At 40.9% G+C, this 22798-nt stretch overlaps 2 protein-coding genes across 2 annotated transcripts; one reads left to right on the forward strand and one right to left on the reverse strand.

Annotated features, from left to right (window-relative positions):
• The first annotated feature begins 2113 nt into the window (after positions 1 to 2113).
• On the forward strand, positions 2114 to 6729 carry LOC140372477 (cytochrome P450 2J2-like). Its single transcript, XM_072459575.1, has 9 exons — positions 2114 to 2318; positions 2472 to 2634; positions 2722 to 2871; positions 3485 to 3645; positions 4527 to 4703; positions 5156 to 5297; positions 5604 to 5791; positions 6077 to 6218; positions 6549 to 6729. Exons 1-9 carry the CDS (start codon positions 2136 to 2138, stop codon positions 6722 to 6724), a joined length of 1482 nt encoding a protein of 493 aa, XP_072315676.1. The 5' UTR covers positions 2114 to 2135; the 3' UTR covers positions 6725 to 6729.
• Positions 6730 to 13261: 6532 nt separating this feature from the next.
• On the reverse strand, positions 13262 to 17231 carry LOC140372474 (cytochrome P450 2J4-like). The gene is made up of 9 exons (XM_072459571.1): positions 16976 to 17231; positions 16283 to 16445; positions 16067 to 16216; positions 15515 to 15675; positions 15188 to 15364; positions 14775 to 14913; positions 14397 to 14584; positions 13973 to 14114; positions 13262 to 13491 (listed from the first exon to the last, which is right to left on the reverse strand). The coding sequence occupies exons 1-9, from the start codon at positions 17174 to 17176 to the stop codon at positions 13316 to 13318; spliced, it is 1497 nt and encodes a 498-aa protein (XP_072315672.1). The 5' UTR covers positions 17177 to 17231; the 3' UTR covers positions 13262 to 13315.
• Positions 17232 to 22798: the final 5567 nt, after the last annotated feature.

The raw sequence follows: 22798 nt of genomic DNA on the forward strand, positions 1-22798 counted from the left end.
ACAAAGTAGTAGTTGGATAAATCACTGAAGTGAAAGTTTAAAAGAAAAATATTTGAGGAAACTAAAAGTAATTATATGAGTTATTTTGTTTATCAACTATTCTACCTAACCTGACATTTGACTGCATGTCCTCCCCTCTCTCAGCCCCATGTCACTGTGTCCTTTCCTGTCTAATAAAGCCTACGGGAATTGGAGGAACAAACATGAAATTTTATTATTCTATTCTATGGAAGAGAGTTTTTTAAATATCCATCTTAATTTGTACGTTTTGAATTATTTCGTAGAATAAGAAGAAAAAACACAGCAACAAGCGTGCGTGCGTGCGTGCGTTTGTGCGTGCGTGTCTCATTAAATTAAAAAACAACAAAATTACACTGTCTTATGGTAGTATGGTGCCTGTTTAACAATTCTTAGAATAAACAAGGCCAATAATGTAACTAATGTTTCAACATGTTTACTCTCTTGTATTTGTTTGACCCACAACCATCCTTCTGTTTTTTTATATTTCAAAATGTTATTTCAAATATGTAAAAAAAAAAAAGAAGGAAAAAAAGCCAGACAACTTGAACTATTTAACTATGACCAATATACTGTATGCATGCCTACAAAATCACATGATAAGAGGTTGAGCTGATTATTTTATAGCCATATTCCAAAGGCCGTGGCTGCAGAGGTCAGAGCGGTCAAGTAGCCCATTAGTTTCAGGAGCCGCGGCACGGCCATATAGCCTCATAGCTAACCCTGACCCTGACCCTAACCCTGACCCTAACCCTAACCCTAACCTTAACCCTAACCCTGACCCTAACCTTAACCTTAACCTTAACCCTAACCCTAACCCTAACCCTGACCCTGACCCTAACCCTGACCCTAACCCTGACCTTAACCCTAACCCTGACCCTAACCCTAACCCTAACCCTAACCCTAACTTTAACCTTAACCCTAACCCTAACCCTAACCTTAACCTTAACCTTAACCCTAACCCTAACCCTGACCCTAACCCTAACCCTAACCCTAACCTTAACCCTAAACCTAACCCGGCGCGTTCTAACCCGGCACGGTCAAATAGCCCAGCAGTTTCGGCCGTGCGCCGCGGCTCTGTAGACACTCCCTATTCCAAAATGGATTAAATTTTCATAAAATTTCTACGAACAATAGCCCATATATACCCCATCCTTCATTTGTCCAGGAGTGTTCCATTGTAGAAAAAGATTCAGTTGTAATCATCTGACAAAATAGTCCAGATGACTAAAACTGAATATTTTTCTACAATACCCGATAATGATGATGATCTTTTATATATATATATATATATATATATATATATATATATATATATATATATATATATAAATATATATATATTTTTTAAATATTTGGATAACAAAGGAACTCGACAGTATTTACCGTATTTTCCGGATTATAAATCGCACCGGCCAAAAAATGCATGATTGAGAAGGGAAAAAACACATAAATCACACTGGAGTATAAGTCGCATTTTTTTGGGAAATTAATTTGATGAAATCCAAAACCATAAACAGACGTTTCATCTTGAAATGCAGTTTAAAATAATAATAGATTAGAGAACATGGTGAATAGGTGTACGTATGCTAACGCTAACACCTTCAGCTACAACGAGGAGACAACGAACTGTGGTAAGTGTCTGGTATGTTAACGTAACATATTAACAGTTATTCAGATAACTATAGCATAAAGAACATGCTTTCACCTTTTCAACAAGTTTACCAAAGCATCAGTATTACCTCAAATCACTAAATCCATTGAATTCTTCTTCCTCAGTGTCACTTCTAAACAACTCCACAAACTCCAGACGTAGAGGAAATGCCCATTCTTATTCTGTGTTGTTTAGAGTCTAGAGCGCCCTCATGCCAGTGTGAAAATAATAAATAATATCACATATAAATCGCTCTGGAGGCAGGTGCGATTTATAATCCGGAAAATACGGTAATCTGTTTTTGTCCTTATCTAACCCAGGCTTGCAGAGAGTCAGTAAACAGCCCCCACTCCTCTCACTCTCTGGTCTCAAAGGGTTCAACACAATAACAGTATTACATAACCATTCCTGTGTTTGCCTTGGCCTCTGCTCATTTGTTTTGCAGCAACAGAGGAGCAGAGAGATGATTTTCCAAACTATTTTTGAGTGTCTGAATTTTTGGGGTTGGTGCCTTTTGGTTTTTACCATTTTAATTTTGGTTGACCTGGTAAAAAATGGAAGAGCACAGAACTTTCCACCAGGACCACCGGCTGTGCCTTTTCTTGGAAACATATTCACTAGTTTGGACATAAAATCAATAGACAAGGTAAGCTTAAAGAACGTTATTTTATTTTATTTTTTAATGTGGCAAGCTCCCAAACCAAACACTTCACCTATACAAAAGAAGAGGTCATAAATATAATAAAACTATGTCATTAATGTTATACTGGAACATGACTTACCTTCTGTTCCTCAACAGCTTACTGAGGACTATGGCCCAGTCTTCAGTTTGCGGAGAGGTAGCGATAAAATAGTGTTTGTGTCTGGATACAAGATGGTCAGAGAGGCTCTCGTCAGCCAACTGGACAGCTTCACAGAGCGACCAGAAATTCCTCTATTTCATGTCATTTTCAAAGGAATTGGTCAGTAAACAGTACAATGATAACAGATGATAATTATGATAGTGGTAGGGCTATGTATATTTGATGATAAACCAACTTTGCACACAGGCATAGCTTTGAGTAATGGTTACCTGTGGAAGAAGCAAAGGAAGTTCGCCAGCACCCATCTACGTTATTTTGGAGAAGGACAGAGGACCCAGGAGAAGTACATTGAGGAAGAATGTCATTTCCTGTGTGAGAGCTTCAAAGAAGAGCAAGGTAATTGGATCCCAAGAATAAGTTGCGTTCATGTGACATCATAAGATTCCCTCAGCCCAGAAGGCCAGCTAAAATGAATATTGTTGAAATGCAGGTTTTTGTTGTAATACTATAAGTTCTTAGGTATAGTCACTAAGAGGTTTAACAAGTGTAAATTTACCTTTGAGATATTTAAAGTCCAATGCCATCAATAAGGAAATGTGTGTCTTTCCTGCCATCTGAGGTTATGACATAATTCTAGAACGTGAATGCAACCTAGTGGCAGTATTTTAGATTACAGCTGTTTAGTTCACAGATATCTCTTTTTGACTTTTTCACTCTTAGTCATTTGCAATTTTCCTGGTGAAACCTGGTGAACAAAGTGCAATGTCTTTTCCAACATAAAAACGAAACCTTTTCATTTTACAAATGTCCACGTTTATTTCAGTCATGTCATGTCCTTGACAGTTCAGTCTGTATCATCCATTTCTTTGTGCCTTTTCCCGTCTGCTAAAAGTACATTCCAAAATTATCCATCTGTTGTTTCACTGTAGGAGATCTGAATGTATTTCATGTATTTTATTGTGCATTTCTACTTAAAACTATCTGAAAGACACATGTTATGTCTTTCCAGAGAGACCGTTCAACCCCCAGGCCACCATAACTAATGGTGTGAGCAACATCATCAGTTCTGTGCTGTTTGGACACCGCTTCGAGTACACAGACGACCGCTTCCGTAGGATTCTTCAGCTGGACACCGAGGCTGTTCTTTTGGCTGGCTCTCCAATTGCACAAGCAAGTCTATTACAGCGTGGATTTTAAATCGGGTTAAAAAAAATTAAGCCATGTTTGATGTTATGAAGGGATGGCACGAGACACAACATCGAGATTCAGTTCACAATTTATTTATTCAATTTATCTATGCTTCAGTTTAAAATGGCTTTTGTGTCAAGAAGTGGGTGATATTGTCAAAATGAATATCCTGATAACAATAATCAGAAGATATTGTGACAATCCAACAGAAATGTGCGAAAATGTGTGTTTATATTAGTTGATGATGTTTGAGTATCAGACAAACGTGAAATTACTTCATAATTACCCACAAAAAAGTAGAAATATTCCTTTTACCATTGTTAACATTTATTCAATATATTTTTAAGGAATCCGTTTATGTCTTTGTCTAACTGCATTTAAATTTCTAGGGCGGAGTTTAGAGCAGAGACAGAACCAATCACATAAACCCAGAAGTGACGCAAAAAACGCGACACGCTTAACCAGATATTACGTAGCCAATGTCAACAAGGCGTGTTCCGCGTTATCCGTCCCCAAACGTAGAAAATGTCTCCTGAATCGCGATGACGCCCTTCGCATAATCGCATCTAACGCACGTTCATCACGGCGAGTAGAGCGGACTTTCCTGATTGTTTAAACCAAAGCGAGAGCAGAAGTAAACACCGGGTCCGCCATCTTGAATGTTTTGGAACGGGGGGCGAAAAGCTACTTCCGTATCGTCAGTGTGACGCGTAAAAACCTCCGCCTGGGATTGGATAGGTAAATTGAGGATCGACGACTTCAATGGTTAACACGTATTTGTTTATTTATAAGTGTTTAAGTCAAGCCTTAATAAATATTCTTGGTAATAATCGTTGAACACCCACCGTGGTATCTTTCCTCAGTTATATGATGTGTTCCCTGGTCTGATGAAGCACTTACCGGGGCCACATCACACAGTCCACAAGAACTACTATCAGATCCTGGACTTCCTGATGCAAGAAATAAAGAAGCACCAAGAGGAAGTAAACCCGGACGACCCTCGCGACTACATAGACGTTTACCTGGGAGAGATAGAGAAGGTGAGACAAGCCAAGCTACTGGAACCGACGTCCTGGATTAAAGAGGGATTACATTGGAAATATTGTTTGTAAAATGTAATGATAGCAATGGAAACTATATTTTCAATCTTTAACTGCACAGAATTACCCACCATCTCAATGTTAAACTCGTTTAAATGACTATTCATATGTATTCATATTCAACAGAGCAACTGTGACATTCTTCTTTTGATTAAAGACTGGTTCGACCTGTTTCGCATTTTTTATTCTATATTGTGTGTTATCTTATTTAACGTATTCAATGTTTTATTGTTGGTTTTATTGACATTTTATTTTGATATTCTGTACTTGTGTATTCTGTAATCACAGGCTGCCCATGAAAAAGAGAGCTACTCTCATTGAGGTCTTCCCCTGTATAAAGGAAATTTAAAAAATATATATATTCAAAAGTAAATGTTTCCTTTTTTTTTTAGAAAAAGGAGGACCCCCTCGCTGGCTTTAACCTGGACACTTTGCTGGTGTGCACCTTAGACCTGCTGGAGGCTGCAACTGAATCAACTGCAACCACTCTGCGCTGGGCCATGGTCCTAATGATGAACTACCCAGAGATACAGGGTTAGTTATCCAAGCTGCAGTTTTGAGAATACTGTTGGGTTTTGAAGGTATAAAGCTTGGGATTGTGTCGTGTCATAGATCTTTTTGTTAGCCTAATGAAAACCAGTGAAACCAGTAGGGATTTATTCACGGCTCTTTTGCTTTCAAGGACTTATGATCACAAAAATAAGCACGGATGAACCCAAACAAATCAGTTTCTGCCCCTAAATAATGTCACTAGTTACACAAATTTAACTAAACTTTAAGTTAGTCAGCCAATGGAAACTGAAACTTAATGTGCATTTCAGCTTTGTCTTTGTCTCTCAGCAAAGGTGCAGGCAGAGATAGATGCTGTGATTGGACAGTCTCGACAGCCCAACCTGACAGACCGGCCCAACATGCCCTACACTGACGCTGTGATCCACGAGGTGCAGAGGTTTGCAAATATTGTGCCCCTGGGATTCCCCAAAATGGCCAGTAAAGACACCACTTTTGGCGGATATTTTATACCCAAGGTAACTAGTGATTGTGTTAAGTTTCTAAATTACAACCTTTATAGGTGTTGAGAGCCCTTTTTTGCAAGTACAAATTAAAAATCACAGACAGTACATTCAGACCAGCTCATTAGTTAATTCACATGAAACAAGTCACCATTTGAGTTAGCTCGTGCAGGTCTTTGCAGTGGGAGAAGTGAGTCAAGAACCAAGACAAAAATAATGGTTAATACATACTGTTAGAAAATTGGATATTTGTACATTTTTCTTTCCAACTTTTCTAAAACTGTTAATGGTCTATTTCAGGGCACTGTCATAGCCTCAAATCTTTCATCTGTGCTGTTTGACAAGAATGAATGGGAGACGCCCGATGTGTTTAACCCTGGGCACTTCCTGGATGTAGAAGGACGTTTCCGGAGAAGAGATGCATTTCTGCCATTTTCTGCAGGTTAGTGTTACACACAATAAGTCTTTAAGTCAAAATAACACAGTTTTTGTAATAAATGCTGCTAGCCTCCTGCCCATGTCTGAGATGTGAAAGTGAAAATAAGTCTACTGTTGGTAAACATATCTCCACTTCCACTGGTGGGAAGGAGGTCAAGAAAAGCTGAGGAGACTGCTATGAAGGACAGTTGCAGAAAGCTGTACAAATAATTGCCAGAGGAAGAATTGGTTGAGAGGCAAAGGGAGGCTGTGGTTGGCTAATAGTTAAAAGGGTATAGAAACATAAGCCTTTATAATTATAATTGATTGTTTAAGGTGCATCATCTTTCTGCAGGTAAGCGTGCGTGTTTGGGGGAGTACCTCGCTAAGATGCAGCTGTTCCTGTTCTTTGCGGCTATCTTGCAGCGCTTCACTTTGACTGCGCCTCCAGGAGAGATGCCCAGTCTGGTTGGGGTCCAGGGGTTCACAATCTCCCCTGAACAGTTTCGGATGATGGCCGTACCGCGCTAAACTTGGAAATAGATATTGAAAATGTATTACATCAATGCCTACGATAATAAAGTCAAAACAACACTCAACATGACCAAGTACCTGTAAAACAAAGACTTTCTTCATTCAGAATGAACTTTCCAACTATTTTAAACAGAGACGTTCCTACCTCAGCCATATATAGAGTTTGAATCTTCTTGTGCTGCGGTAGATAAAGGCATTTCTGTTTCTTTGCTAAAACATGACTTCATTATTGAACATTTGTTACAAATTATCACAAATAATCTGGTTTAATAATCATACATATGCTTACCTTAGTTTACGTTTAAACCTTGATTTAGTTTGTTTTGTACTCTTTGCAGCACTTTGGAGACTTTGTGTTGACAAAATGTACTATACATAAATAAAGGCAAGGCAAGTTTATTTGTAGAGCACATTTCATACACAAGGCAATTCAAAGTGCTTCACACAATAAGTTACAGACCAATGAAGGGGAAACCAAATAAATCAACTTTACTATATTTTATTACCAACTATATCAAGACTGTATATATCAAGACTGTATTAAACTATATTTTGATATACGCTGAAATTATGAAGGGTTTACCTCTTACACGCACAAGCGGACACATATCCCATTGTTCCTCTAAGCCACTCTCTGATGAGGAAGACACCTGTGCAGGAGAAGCTGCAGACGAGCTCAAGGTCAACTGTGTGTGAAACGACGGCGAGTGGAAAAATACAGAGAAGACCAATGAGGCGTTACTTCATAATACGCCCCATATTGAAATGTTATAAAATGTTCAGTGCAAGGTTTTTTGGCACGTCCGGACCGCCCGTGTAAGTCGCCGTCACATTCGATAGGGACAGATGGTAAGCGCTCTGATTACCTGTATTAGAATTGTACTGGCAGGGATTAAACATTTGATTCATTCTAACTATTCTGATTTGACCGACAACCTAACCTAATCTAACCCACTCCCCAAGCACCTGCTCTGCTGCTGCACTTGGACACCGGCACAATGGGCTATTGTGTCCAGCAGAAGGATTTACATGTTCAATTGTAATTGTGTTTAAATCGTAATAAATTTAAAGGTAGAGGGTACCACCTCAAAATTGTCCCAGACCCGTCTTTTAGTATTTAAAATGTCAAAAATAGGTCACAGAATAGTCTGTCTGCCAGTTAACAATTAAATCACAAACAGTTTAAGAAATAAAATCGAAGAGCGCAAAGAAAAATCCTTTCAGTCATATGCACAGCTAAACAAAACTGTTTTTAGCTTAGATTTGAACATTGCCAAAGTAGAAGCCTGTCTCACATCTTTAGGAAGACTATTCCAGATTTTAGCTGCATAAAACTCAAACGCAGATTCCCCATGTTTAGTCCTGACTCTGGCACCAGCAGGAGGCCGGTCCATGTTAAGTCCTGACTCTGACACCAGCAGGAGGCTGGTCCATGTTTAGTCCTGACTCTGGCACCAGCAGGAGGCCAGTTCATGTTTAGTCCTGACTCTGGCACCAGCAGGAGGCCAGTTCATGTTTAGTCCTGACTCTGGCACCAGCAGGAAGCCAGTACCTGAGGTCCTCAGAGTCCGAGATGGTTCATATGGCACTAACATGCCCAAGATGTACTTTGGTGCTAGGCCATGGAGAGACTTGTATACAAGCAGAGTTGCTTTAAAGTCTCTTCTCAGCCAGTGCAGAGACCTGAGAACAGGACTAATTGTGATGGTACTTCCTGGTTCTAGTCAGGACCCGAGCAGCAGCGTTCTGGCTTTGCACCGGGCACTTGGCTTCACTGTGACTGAGGTGGAGACGAGGAAAGACCACCGTGTCTACTGTGTCTTACAATGTTGGCAGCGACAGCATGAAGCCAAATAAATTACACATCAATAAAGCACACACTTTGTTTCGCGAACATATCGGGGGTGCGGCATTTATACACTCACCATATTTATAGTCGCGGCGGAGAGTAGGGGGGGCCAAGTGTTTTCTTCTTCCTAGGGGGGGGCTTATCAGAAATAATTGAAAAACACTGGGTTAGGGGCATGTGGTCTGAGACACAGACACATTTCAACAAAGTGCTTCCTGTCTTCCAGATAGGACCTTAACCAGTTTAGGGCAGTGCCACTGATGCCCACCCAGTCATCTAGTCTCTGTAAGAGGATCTCATGATCTACTGTTTCAAAAGCAGCACTCAGATCTAACAGAATTAAGACTGAGGCTTTGCCCGTGTCAGTGTTCAGGCGGATGTAATTTGTCACCTTGACAAGAGCAGTCTCAGTGCTGTGATGAGGTCTAAAACCTGACTGAAAAACATCAAATTAGTTGCTTATTAAGAGAAAATCTGTGAGCTGTTGGTAAACAACCTTTTCAGGACTTTGCCCCAAAATGGCAGATTAGAGATGGGCCGGTAATTATTAACTATGTGAGTAAATGGTGCTAACAAACTGTTCAGCACAGACTTTAGAAATCTGGTGGGTAACACATCGAGGCAGCATGTATATGAACTCACACTGGTGACGATCTCTTTGACAGTTTTGTCAGTTACAGGTGCAAAGTGAGTTAGCATTGTGGTATTTATAGCATTTTTAATGCCCTGAACTTTGTCATTAAAGAATAATGCAAACTCACTACACTTGGATGTGGAAATGAGTTCTAACGGCAGCTGAGCTGGAGGGTTTGTAAATCCGTTTACTGTGGCAAACAGGACACGCGAGTTGTTACTGCAGCTTCCAATTATTTCAGAAAAATATCTTTCCCTAGTTCTACATTATATAAGGTTGTACATGCTCAACTTCTCTCTGTAAATCTCTTTTTGAATCTCCATGGCGCCTTCTGCTTATTTTTAACCATTTTAGCCTTCATAGGGCCAATGCTGTCCAGAACATTCAAAACTGTAGATGTAACAGTGTTCAACAAATCATTTACATTAGACATGAGATGAATCGAAACATTTTCAAAGTTTATCATTTCCATAAACAGTGCACCCGTGTCATCATTTATGTGTCTCCTCCGAACAACTGCAGGACCAACCACTGAACAGCTGCAGGACCAGCCGGTGGTTTGGGAAAAACAGGCAGGGCAAAGAAGACACAGAAATGATCAGACAGAGCAACATCGACCACATTGACATTTGAAATATTTACCCCCTTTGTAATCAAATCAAATCAAATCAATTTATTTTTGTAAGGCCCAAAATCACAACAACAGTTGCCTCTGAGGGCCACAGGGAGAAATGAATCAACAATGTCTGTGGTGGCGATGGAGTCAGACAATGTCTGTGGTGGCGAGGGACGATGTCCCAGGGTCCTCTGTCCTTAGACTCTCCTTCTCGGCCAGGAAAAACTACAAAAAAAACCTCTTTGGGAAAAAAGCGTAGAAACCTGGAGGAGTTCCAGTGAAGGAGAGATCCGACTCTCACAGACGGACAGACGGACACGAGGAGACTGGAGCTGGACCCACTCTTCAGGCAGATGAGGGACCGACTGAGGCGAACTGGACCCACTCTTCAGGCAGATGAGGGACCGTCGGAGTCGAGCAGGACCCACTCTTCAGGCAGATGAGGGACCGTCGGAGGCGAACTGGACCCACTCCTCAGGCAGATGAGGGACCGTGGGAGGCGAGCTGGACCCACTCTTCAGGTAGATGAGGCACCGTCGGAGGCGAGCTGGACCCACTCTTCAGGCAGATGAGGGACCGACTGAGGCGAACTGGAGCCACTCTTCAGGCAGATGAGGGACCGTCCACATGGGGCAGGGACCACTTCACCAGGAGAGGGACATCTGGGTCCACAGGTCCTCAGGAGTGAGAGAAAGAAAAAGAAGGCGGTGAACAGTTTGCAAGTGGAATCAAAAAATAAATATTGTTTGATAGCATAAGTAGTCAGAAGAAGAAGAGGATAGTGCTCAAGCTGTCATACTTCCCCCAGCACAGTTACTCCTAGGGCAGCGTAGCTGAAGCTGTGGGTTTATCTTTCTGTTCCTAACTACTCTGACCATAAGCGATTTCAAAGAGGAACGTTTTAAGCCTGGACTTAAATGAAGAGACTGTGTCAGCATATTTAACATGGGTCGGGAGCTGATTCCATAACACAGGGGCTTGGTAGCTAAACGCTCTACCTCCTACAGTACTTTTAGAGACTCTTGGCACCACCAGAAGGCCGGCATTCTGAGAGCGAAGAGCTCTGTTTGGATGATATGGTTCTATAGCATCTTTGAGGTAGGATGGGGCCATGTCATTTATGGCTTTGTAGGTCAAGAGTAGAATTTTGAATTTGTAATTATGAGATCTAGAGTGTGCCTTCTGCTGTGGGTGGGGCAACTCTGCTGTGGGTGGGGCCACTCACATGCTGAGTAAGACTGAAGGTTTCAAGGACAGCATCAAGCCCTTTAGCGTTTCTGTCACAAATATTATCAACATGCACATTGAAATCACCTATAATGACCAAACCAAGTCTGTGCATACGACTGAAAGCATCTCAGTAAAATCATCAAAACATTGGCAGTGCTGGGGAGGCTTGTATAAAACAATGAAGAGAATGGATGGAGACCGTTTTAGCTCCATTTTAAAGGATACATACTCAAATGATGAAAACACCCCAAAAGACAACCTGCGAGTCATCATTTCATCTCTAAAGACAGCACAGACTCCACCCCCTTTTTTGTTTTCTCGTGTTTCAGATTCCAACTTAAAGTTGAGTGGAGCAGATTCTATCAGGACTTTTGTCAAGCCATGTTTCAGTTAAAAACATAAAATCAATATTATAAGAAGAAATAAAATGATTAATTAAGAGTGATTTGTTACATAAGGATCTGACATTTAGCACAGCAAGTTTCAGACTAGCTTCAGTGGGACTGGGCCTTATCTTTTCACAACGAATATGAATCAAATTTCTCAGATTTGGCAGCCTGACTCGCATTTTGTTTTCCCATCTGTATGATGTGACTACAGAAATAGCACAAGGGGGGGGGCTCTTTTTACACAGGGCCCCGGGTTGGTTTGATTTTTAATATGACAATAAGTGAGACCCAGTGCATCCTATCTATGGGAGATCCCAGGTGAAAGGCGAGGGGGGATAGGTGGTGGGGCTTTTGTTGGTGTAGTCGGCTTGTGTGGGGAAGAGTTGATAAGTATTGACATAACTCTTGATCTTGCTATATTGGGCATGAGTGGAGTCATCTTAAGGCCTGATTTGATCAGACATTCAAGATGGCTGGGAAGGTCCCTGGGTGAGGGTGGAGATGAGAAGGACAGTGAGGAATCTTTAGTGGGAGTAGATGTTGCAGGGGGGACCCAGGGTTGCTCTGAAGGCAGGGGCGATGACAGGGGGTTGTCGGGCCTGTCAAAGAAGGGTCCAAGGCCTTTGAAGGTTGTGGTGCTGTTGCTGATGAGCCCTTCGCTAAAGTTGGATTGGATTGTAAGTCAATCAACCAGAAAGCATATTCTGTGCAAATCTGTCTTTGTATTGTAGCAGTATAGCCTGCAGGCGGGCTCTACTACTAAGCAGAATTTCTATTGGCTGACGGTGACGTCAACCACTCTTAAAAGCGCTTCTGCGCTTACCTTGCGCCCTCTGACCTCGCGCTCTCGGTGTTTGCGCCGCGCACGCCACTCTCAGTGCTTGCTGCCATGGGCCCGCGCGCTCTGCGTGCCGCCCGTTATGCCGGCTAACGGGTGTGCTATTTATAGTCTGTCCAGTCCTCCGTCGCATTTATCCAGCTCCAGGAGCGTGGCATAGCGGGTAATTCAAATAATCCAGCTGTACATTTAGTGACCATGTTGTCTTTTATAGATCTGAACCATGGAGCTAGGGTGCACTGTCGCCTTGTTGACTTGTTGCCTTGTTGCCTTACTGCCTTGTCTTGTCGTCTTGCCTGCTTGTTGCCTTCTTGCCTTGCAGTTGTGTCTTTCCTGCTTGGATCTGAACAATGAACCATCCGTAATTTATTCAAACTGCAATGTCAATTAACTTATCGATCATGTACGAATAAACATTTATTTTTGCTAACCTCAAGTCTCTGCCTACGTGCCTTATATTTAGCTGGTCCTGGGCCAACTCCTAGGTGGCGTTGTTGGCTTTCTTAAAACATGAGATGGTTTAGTCTGGTTTAGCCACACTGGACAGAGGGCTAAGCTAAATGACCCTCGGAAAACCACAGTATGAAAGTTTTTGTCTGTGTGAAACATCTTAAGGAGGTCACTGTCCTAGTTGAGAGCACAGACAAAAACATGCTGACCAAAATTGTGCAACAAATCATTTGATCACATTTTAATGTCAAAAATGTAGAAACATTATCAGTTTATTTTCCATTTCATACTTCAAATGCATTTGAGGGGAAACCCATTTCATGTTTGTGTCAATGACAAATACAGTTCTTCAGGGTTTCGTCATTTTTTTACAAATGTGGCATGTGGCTGCCATAGCAACACTTGACTAGTGACGTCAGTAATGGTTGGAACAAAATTGCTGATGAAAAGTTTGATTATATTTATTTGATTGTTTACAATGTCATAGAAAACATTGCAAAGCATGTCAGAGGTTCTCATTTTATATTTGATTCAAGCTCAAACACAGTAGTTTTTAGTTAGTAAAATGCCTCATCATGGAGATTATCTGAGTTTGACACAAAGGTTGTAGGGCTTTGGAGTGCGCACAAAGCCCATGTCAAAATCCAGAGTGGGCTGCTCTCCCTCGGGTGCAAAGAAGGTGAACTGCTGCAGGAGCCCAGAGAAAAACAGGAACAACTCCATACGAGCCAGCTGTTCACCCAGACACACACGCTTACCTGACAACAGACAGTGTTCAGCGTAAAGGTTCTATCCACAACAGACAGACATACATTTTAAACCCATTCTTAAGTTGATGTTTACAACAAATACCAAATTGTTATTACAATGTGTCTCGTTAAAACACTTGGGACTGAATGAATGTGTAAAATAAGACATTCAATTGGACTTTAAAGTATCTCATTTAGAAATAATATTGAGTCATTGTATATGTTTAAAGAATTACAAATGTAAATCCTCTATTAACCCTATTCTGCACGCATCTGCATACAATTGTATGAGGAGCAGTAAGACACTAAACACTTATTATATTTTCAGCAGAAATGTGACCATTTCAAATAATAAATCATGTTAAACACGCCCAAAAATGTGTTCATTTTTCCATTTACTCTCCTTTTTTAGCACCTGGCTTGATAAATAATGCTTACTTATAGTAAGGAGCCAACAAATTTGACAATATTTACTGAATCTAAAACCAACCAATAGAAAAGGGCAGGAAGCCGTCTCTCTTCCTGAATTTCCCATTTTCATCCAGAAAGTGCCCAGGGTTGAAGGTGTGTGGTGATTCCCACATCGATGTGTCATGAAGCACCGAGTCTAAGTTACCAACAACCATGACACCCTAAAAAGAAAAGATAGATTTAGACACACTTTCATGTATTCAAAGATTAATACATTATTATAGGTAAACTACTTTACATACGTGAAAGTTTAAAAAAAAAGCTTATATATAAATAATATTAAATCACTAAAAACCTACCAAGATGCAGTAAACCAGACCAGCACGCCAGGTATTTGTTTTAAATGTAGATACAATTATTAAGAAATTAAGGAAGAATAAAGATGGAAATGTGGAGAACTCTTCTTAGAGTTAAAGAATAACTTTAGTCAGTAAAGAGCAAACCTTGGGTATGGTATAATTCTCCAGAGTGGTCTCTTTAGTGGTCATGTGCACCACATTGAGGGGAATGATGTTTCCCATTCTCTGCACCTCGTGGATCACTGCGTTTGTGTAGTGCAGATGGTCTCTGTCCTGCATTGAGGGCAAGCGAGACGACCCCACCACCGCATCAATCTCAGTCTGGACCTTCTCTAAAACAGGAAGAAAGTAACCACTTTTTGTACATTTTTTTAAGTTAACAGAAAGGTGGTTCCAGATAATATCAGATTACTAAAAGTAATAACAGTGAACCAAATACAATTGTGACTTTCTGAGTCTCTATGTTTATTCTTGGTCTGTAATATTCAGCCCTGGACAAAATGCTTCCAATATCAAACCCACCTTGGATGTGCGGGAAGTGAATCATGTACAGTAATGCCCAGTTCAATGTTGTTGTGGTGGTCTCTGTGCCAGCAACAAACAAATCCATGGCAGATAAACATAAATTCTTCAGATCAAATCCAGCCTCTTTGTCTTCTTTCTGTGGATGAAACAAACACATGTATTATTGGTTCATTATCGGCATGAAGAGAATTTAGTTTATGGAGTAGAAAAAGGTGATTTAAAGTTGAAATTTTGAGGTAGTTAAAATCAAGCATTAAAATTATTAACATTTTGTTTATAATTATAAAACATTTGTACATCTTTAATAGAAAAGGCTAAAATCTGGACTAATATCCAACAAAACCTACATCTAAATGAGCAACTTCCCCCATATAATGTGCGGCTGGTGCTGAGCCTTTGGCATCACCTACCTCTGATATTACTGAGAGGAAGCAGTCGATATAGTCTCGTGGATTCGATGGGTCGTGGGATTCTTTGTGTTCATCAATCCTGGCTTGAACATAGTCGATTATGTTTTGAGTCAGAATGAAAATCTTTTGATGAGGTCCAGGGAGGCTCTTCATCAGCCAGGGGGCGACATTGTAAATCTATAAGAACAGGTACTCACATTCTGTACTAATTGTCTTTGTAATGTTTGGTAAAACATGAACATTTAATAAAACATAAAACAAAAAGTCCCGTTTTTCTTTTGTTGAACTGATAAGTCCCATGGACACTGAATGGGACAGAAAACTGACCTGGGCCCAAATGCTGCCCTCTTCTTTAATAAGGACCTTGAAGTCGAGCAGAATCTTCTGATGCTGCTTGTTGTTGTATTCCATGCGTTCACCAAACACCAAACAACAGATGATGTTTGACACAGCCTTGTTCAAAGATGTGTGAGGGTTAATGACTTCACCTGTAACAAGCAACAACAAAGAACCATTAAACAAACCAATACCATCTTTGTGTTGACATTTGATTGAGGTGAGAGTCTTGGTGACTTCGAATTGGTCTTATCACGGACTTATCACTCTCCTGCCTAAGGCCCATAGCTAAGGGGAGAGGCCTAAAGGCAACTTGTGTGTCTACACCCTGACACGCCAGAAGTGTAACGGGCTTTCAATGTAAGTTCATGTATAATCGCCCAAAAAAAGCTGTACCAATCATCTTGAGTGTCCCTGGGGTGCCCTTTGTGGGAGAAATGATTAAAACAAAATTAGGGGAATTTAGAGGCTCCATAAAAACAATAATTTGTTGCTAATAAAAATAATGAAAAGAAAATGTTACGCCTGTGATGTGTGTAGTACCTTTCTGTTGAGCTAAAACCTGGATGAGATACTGGCACTCCTGTTGAATGGCCGGTTCCAGCGACTTCTTGCCCAGACCAAAGTTTCTGAGAGTGTGAAGAGCAAACCGCCTTTGCTGCTTCCATAAGTAACCATTGGACGCCACAAGACCTGAATAAATGAATAAAACATGAATAAATGGTAAAGTATTTTGTTTTTCCACATTTGAAAACACACCTGAATTCCCAATCAGATCTTCAAAAATAGGTAAGGTTGGTCGGTCCACGTAGTCCTCTCCTCTGACGGCCAGAGCCTCTCTCACAAGTCTGTATCCGTTTATAACAACCATTTGTCCCCCAAACAAACGAAGGCTGAAGATGTTCCCATATTTCTTGGCAAACTGGAGAAGCAAAGGAAATAGTATTTATTCCAAGTACCAGGACAATACATGAAATGTGTATTGTGTTGTGTGTGTGTGTGTGTGTGTGTGTGTCTGTGTCTGTGTCTGTGTCTGTGTCTGTGTCTGTGTCTGTGTCTGTGTCTGTGTCTGTGTCTGTGTCTGTGTCTGTGTCTGTGTCTGCATGTGGGTATAAAGTAATTTTATGAACAACAAATGCTTTTGTCAAGTTAAAGTTAGTGTCAGAAAACTACTCTTTTTGTCCAGGCTTTATTCAAGGGAAAGTGCAGTGTGAAATGAGAATGAGACCGGAGAATAACACAGCAAAGTGTCCACTACAACCACCAGGGAAGTGTTTTATTGGATCAAAAGTGTACTTCAGTATATGAGTAACTACCATGCTAAATACTATCAACCTTTGCCTGAAGTGGAAAGTAGAAACAATCAAGTTGAACTTTCCTCTCTGCAGCGTCTGGGAGAATGATCAGTCGTTGGTTCGGGGGTGTTAGTGTGTGGGACGTCCCGCAGCTTACCTGAGCAAAATCCAGGTGAATTGTTGAAGGTTTAATGCGAAGTACGTCACCAAAAAACGGAATCGGCCATGGACCAGGAGGATAGTCTTCAGGCCGCCAGTATTTAACAAAATCGGCAAAAAGAGCAAAAATGAATAAAAATACCAAAACGCTTTTCAAATCTAGCCATTCCAGCCCAAGCACCTGAAACAAAGCCTCCATCTCTGAGCAGTGTGTGTCGTCTCTGTTTCGCTGCTGCACAAAAAGCACATGTTACACAACTGCCTTTGGAAGGAGGGTCCTAACATCAAAGTGACTCAGCACATTATTGCACTCGGCCTGGCTGGACAAATGAGCTTTTTATTATTATCAAATTGTCAGCTTTCAATAGCCTTGTCATTTTGGAGTTTCTTCAACCTGAACAAAGACGCAAATTTTGCAAATTCATCATTATAAGCCACATTAACCTTTGACGCATATCTGTGGCCTAAGAGTTTTATTGTTGTTATTTAAGGTGCAGCAAATTAAAGCACATAGCTACTAAACTGAAATAGAGGACTGATATGCTCCTGAGTGCGTAGGCTAATAAATGTCTAAATTATTTTGATAGCAGCTGGGTCAAATTTGACTAGGAGCTGATAAACCACATGCACCAAATGTAAGAAAGACAGGGATCAAGATTCTATACACATCCCCACCTGCCACAGTCACAACCAATGGACTAACATCACAGCGCTTCACACTACACAGGGCGACAAGGCAAGGATGTCCACTCTCTCCGTCTCTAGTCACAATTTTTATTGAACCCTTAGCAGCAGCTATCCGCCGGAACCCATCAATCAAAGGTATTGAAACAACACAAAATCTCACTTAATGCAAACGATATACTCTATGTATACAAGAACCTCAAACATCTGTTCAAGAAATAATCAAAACAATTCAGTCTATCAAAAAAAATCAACTATCCATCCTCCCACTACATAAAACCAAATGGGATGTGGCATCCCACCAATCACCCATTCCATGCCATGATCACATCACTTACCAAGGTATTAAGATTTCCTCCAACTTCACACCACTGCAAAAGACAATAGAGGAAAACTTACTTAGATGGCTCAACCTTCCCCTCTCCATAATTGGCAGCAATAAAGATAAACTTGTTAATTCTCAATGATCCCAACCCACCCAACACTCACCTGGTTTAATCACTAGACTCCATTATCACTCACTTCTATTGGAAAAAAACCCACCAAGGATTAAACTTAGTACACTACAAAAAAACAAAGCTCAAGGACTAGAAGCACCACATTTTCAATATTACTCATTGGCTAACCAACTACAATACATTTACAAATGGACTCACTCCCCCCAATCTGATATTATATGGCTAGAAATAGAACAATCATTATACAATGAAGTAAATATAGCGGACATCCCATTTCTCACCAAATCAATAAAACGACACACATGCTTTAATGCTATAACCATAGCCTCTACTATGACAGCTTGGTGGAAATTTTACCAAGTAACAAATTCCAAACTTGCCCCATCTAACTTCACCCACTTTCAACCCTGGATCAACCCTGACGTCTTAAGCAATAAAAAAACCACTCAACTTTCCCACATGGGCTGAAAAGCGTATCACGCACATTGAACATCACACCGAAGAATCCCTAAAAGCATGGAAAAGTTGCCTGCTGTCCTATAAGCAGGCTCTGCGTAAGGCCCAAACCAGATATTATTCAAATCTAATAGAAGTCAACAAAAGTAACACTAAATTCCTTTTCAGCACTGTAGCTAGGCTAACAAACTGTCACAGTGCAGTAGAGCCCTCAATCCCAGCTTCTCTCAGCTCTGATGATTTCCTCCTATTTTTTAACAATAAAATAAAAACAATCAGAGATAAATTAGATGAAATTACCCCCGCTATTAGCCCTGAACTAGCCCAAGCTGTAAATCTAACGTCCCATATAAATCCACCTGTAAACTTAGAAAGGTTCACAGCTGTTGATCAAGCAGAGATAACTTCAGCCATTATGTCCTCTAAAAGCTCAACTTGTGTCCTAGACCCCATTCCAAGCAGACTCCTCAAAGACATTCTTCCCCTAATTATAGACCCTATTCTTAATATAATAAATACTTCACTCCAAAGTGGCTATGTTCCACAGTCCTTCAAACATGCAGTCATTAAACCTCTTCTGAAAAAGCCTAATCTAGATCCCGACCTATTGGTAAACTACAGACCTATTTCAAATCTTCCCTTCGTCTCTAAAATCCTTGAAAAAGTTGTAGTAAACCAGCTTTGTCGCCACCTGCAGGACAATAACTTATTTGAAGTTTTCCAGTCAGGGTTCAGAGCCCACCACAGCACTGAAACTGTACTAGTTAAAGTCACAAATGATTTGTTATTAGCCGCTGACGATGGACTGGCCTCAATCCTGCTTCTGTTGGACCTCAGCGCAGCGTTTGACACCATTGACCACAACATTCTACTGCAGAGGTTAGAATGTGATGTAGGTGTTGGAGGAACAGCCCTCAGCTGGTTTAAATCCTATTTATCTGATAGGTTCCAATTTGTTAATGTAAACAAGAGCTCCTCACCATGCTCTAAAGTAATTTACGGTGTGCCACAGGGTTCGGTACTCGGTCCAATTCTGTTTACTCTTTATATGCTGCCATTAGGTAACATTATCAGAAAGCATGACATTAACTTCCACTGCTATGCAGATGACACTCAGCTGTATTTATCAATGAAACCTGATCAGAGCGATCAAGTAGACAGACTTAGTACTTGTGTGAAGGAGATAAAAACCTGGATGACACTAAACTACCTGCTTCTTAACCCTGAAAAAACCGAGGTCATTGTGCTTGGCCCTAAGCATCTACGAGACGCTCTATCTGAGCAGATAGCCACACTGGACAATGTCAGTGTAGCCTCCAGTTCTACTGTAAGAAAACTTGGAGTCTTATTTGACCAGGAGCTCTCATTTAAAGCTCATATAAATCAAGTCTGTAAAACAGCCTATTTCCATTTGCGCAACATCGCCAAAATCAGAAGAATCCTGCCTAAAAGTGATGCCGAAAAACTTATCCATGCATTTGTAACGACTAGATTAGACTACTGTAACTCCCTGCTTGCAGCGTGTCCTAAAAGCTCCATAAAAAGCTTTCAACTGGTTCAAAATGCAGCAGCAAGATTACTAACAGGAACAAAAAGAAGAGAGCACATTACGCCAGTGCTGAAGTCTCTTCACTGGCTCCCCGTCGAGTCTAGAATCAAATTCAAAATTCTACTCTTGACCTACAAAGCCATAAATGACATGGCCCCATCCTACCTCAAAGATGCTATAGAACCATATCATCCAAACAGAGCTCTTCGCTCTCAGAATGCTGGCCTTCTGGTGGTGCCAAGAGTCTCTAAAAGTACTGTAGGAGGTAGAGCGTTTAGCTACCAAGCTCCTGTGTTATGGAATCAGCTCCCGACCCATGTTAAATATGCTGACACAGTCTCTTCCAGCTCGCCTCAGTCGGTCCCTCATCTGCCTGAAGAGTGGGTCCAGCTCGACTCAGACGGTCCCTCATCTGCCTGAAGAGTGGGTCCAGCTCGACTCAGACGGTCCCTCATCTGCCTGAAGAGTGGGTCCAGCTCGCCTCAGTTGGTCCCTCATCTGCCTGAAGAGTGGGTCCAGCTCCAGTCTCCTCGTGTCCGTCTGTCCGTCTGTGAGAGTCGGATCTCTCCTTCACTGGAACTCCTCCAGGTTTCTACACTTTTTTCCCAAAGAGGTTTTTTTTGTAGTTTTTCCTGGCCGAGAAGGAGAGTCTAAGGACAGAGGACCCTGGGACATCGTCCCTCGCCACCACAGACATTGTCTGACTCCATCGCCACCACAGACATTGTTGATTCATTTCTCCCTGTGGCCCTCAGAGGCAACTGTTGTTGTGATTTTGGGCCTTACAAAAATAAATTGATTTGATTTGATTTGATTTGAACATATTTTTAAAAACAACATATTAACAACATTTCCACACTTGGTCCAGGAGTTTGGCATCAGGAACAATCTTCTTTTCTTTTTTTTTTAAACCTACAAATCAAATAATCAGTTACGGAGAAAATAAAAGTCAGACCAACAAATTTAGAACTCCCACCTATAATATGAGACTTGATTAACATCTCTTCTCCAAAGAAACTTCTCTCCAAAACATACAAAATAGGGCTATTGTAACACTAACTTAAAATAATACGCATGTGACTGTCAGAAGTGACTAAGTTCGGCCACAGGAGCTTGTGGGGAAAAAAAGTAATACAGGAGGACGTTGCGGTATAAATTGGATAAATTGTATTAATATAAATAAATATAAACAAATATTCAAAACAACAAAAAGGTTTCCAGCAAAGTTCTGTTCCTTTGGGTTCTTAAGTTCAGTTTGTAGGATTTAAAAAAAAAGTGAATATATTCCGAGTGAAACGAAAAAAAAATATTCCAACTTAGGGTGTCCGTATCCGGGGAAAAAACAAAGGGTGATCCTACCAGATTCTCAGTTCACATGGGTCGCTCGCCACCTCTTGCAGAGGATAAAAATCAGGGGGTGTCAGGGGGGAAAAAAACCTGACCATTGAGTCTTGGAATGATCTGTAACCGCTTCAGTTAGTTGCGAGACGTTTTCAACAGTTCACAACCAGACGTTTCAGTCCACAGCCGGAGCAGGAAGCGGAAATGGCTTGGTGGTTCGGCCATTTTTATACTAGCGCCCCTTGTGGTTGGGCCAATCAAAATGTATTAGGGGGCAATGTCAATAATTGAGAACCAAATTTGAGACATGGGTTACACTATGTATGTTTGATAATAAACCAACTTTGAACACAGGCATAGCTTTGAGTAATGGTTACCTGTGGAAGAAGCAAAGGAAGTTCGCCAACACCCATCTACGTTATTTTGGAGAAGGACAGAGGACCCAGGAGAAGTACATTGAACATTTGAATTTTTTGTTTTTTTGTAAATGGGTGAATTTTGTAGTTTTCAAAATAGTGTATTATAAAAACACACTTTGTCAACAAGGAACTAGGAACCGAAAGCAGCGTGCTGATTGGCTGCACTTGGGTGGTCCAGGCCTGTTTCATTTTACTATCTGAAAAAGCTCTTCTACAGCCGTGCACTTGCCTGAAAATTGTTGCACGTTGTAGTAATTAATAAGCATGTAATATTATAATGCATTAATAAACCTTTCAGGGTTATGCATATTTGACACACGCACACACACACACACTGCACATTCTTGCTCTGTCTGCTTGTGTCCGTCTCCCCTGATCAACTTCTCTGTCTGGGTCGAGGGTCGCACCTCACGACCATATTAGGAAGTGGAAGGTACAGCCTGGTACGGCTGGTGCCAGAGAAGATCCACCTTTTTATGAATATTCATATTTTTTGGCCTGTGTGTGAGAGGCCCCCCAGACGAGGAGCGGACGTCTGATGGGAACTTGTGAGGGACAGGACATACGTGTTTTAATCTGTTAGTTTTGTAATCATACAGAATAAATTCTTTTATTTTAACCGACCATATCTTGTCTTGTTATTCTCAGTATATTAGAACCTAACAATGTGAATACAGATAGTAATCATTTGTGCTAAAGAGTTTAAAAAGCTAGGAACTTGATAGAGATTTAAAAACCTAGCCTTGATGATAAATATTCTTGGTAATAATCGTTGAACACCTACCGTGGTATCTTTCCTCAGTTATATGATGTGTTCCCTGGTCTGATGAAGCACTTACCGGGGCCACATCACACAGTCCACAAGAACTACTATCAGATCCTGGACTTCCTGATGCAAGAAATAAAGAAGCACC

This window comes from Eucyclogobius newberryi, unplaced genomic scaffold, assembly GCF_026437365.1.
Source record: "Eucyclogobius newberryi isolate DKJ021-1_F unplaced genomic scaffold, fEucNew1.0.hap1 SCAF_237, whole genome shotgun sequence".
Lineage (NCBI taxonomy): Eukaryota > Metazoa > Chordata > Actinopteri > Gobiiformes > Gobiidae > Eucyclogobius > Eucyclogobius newberryi.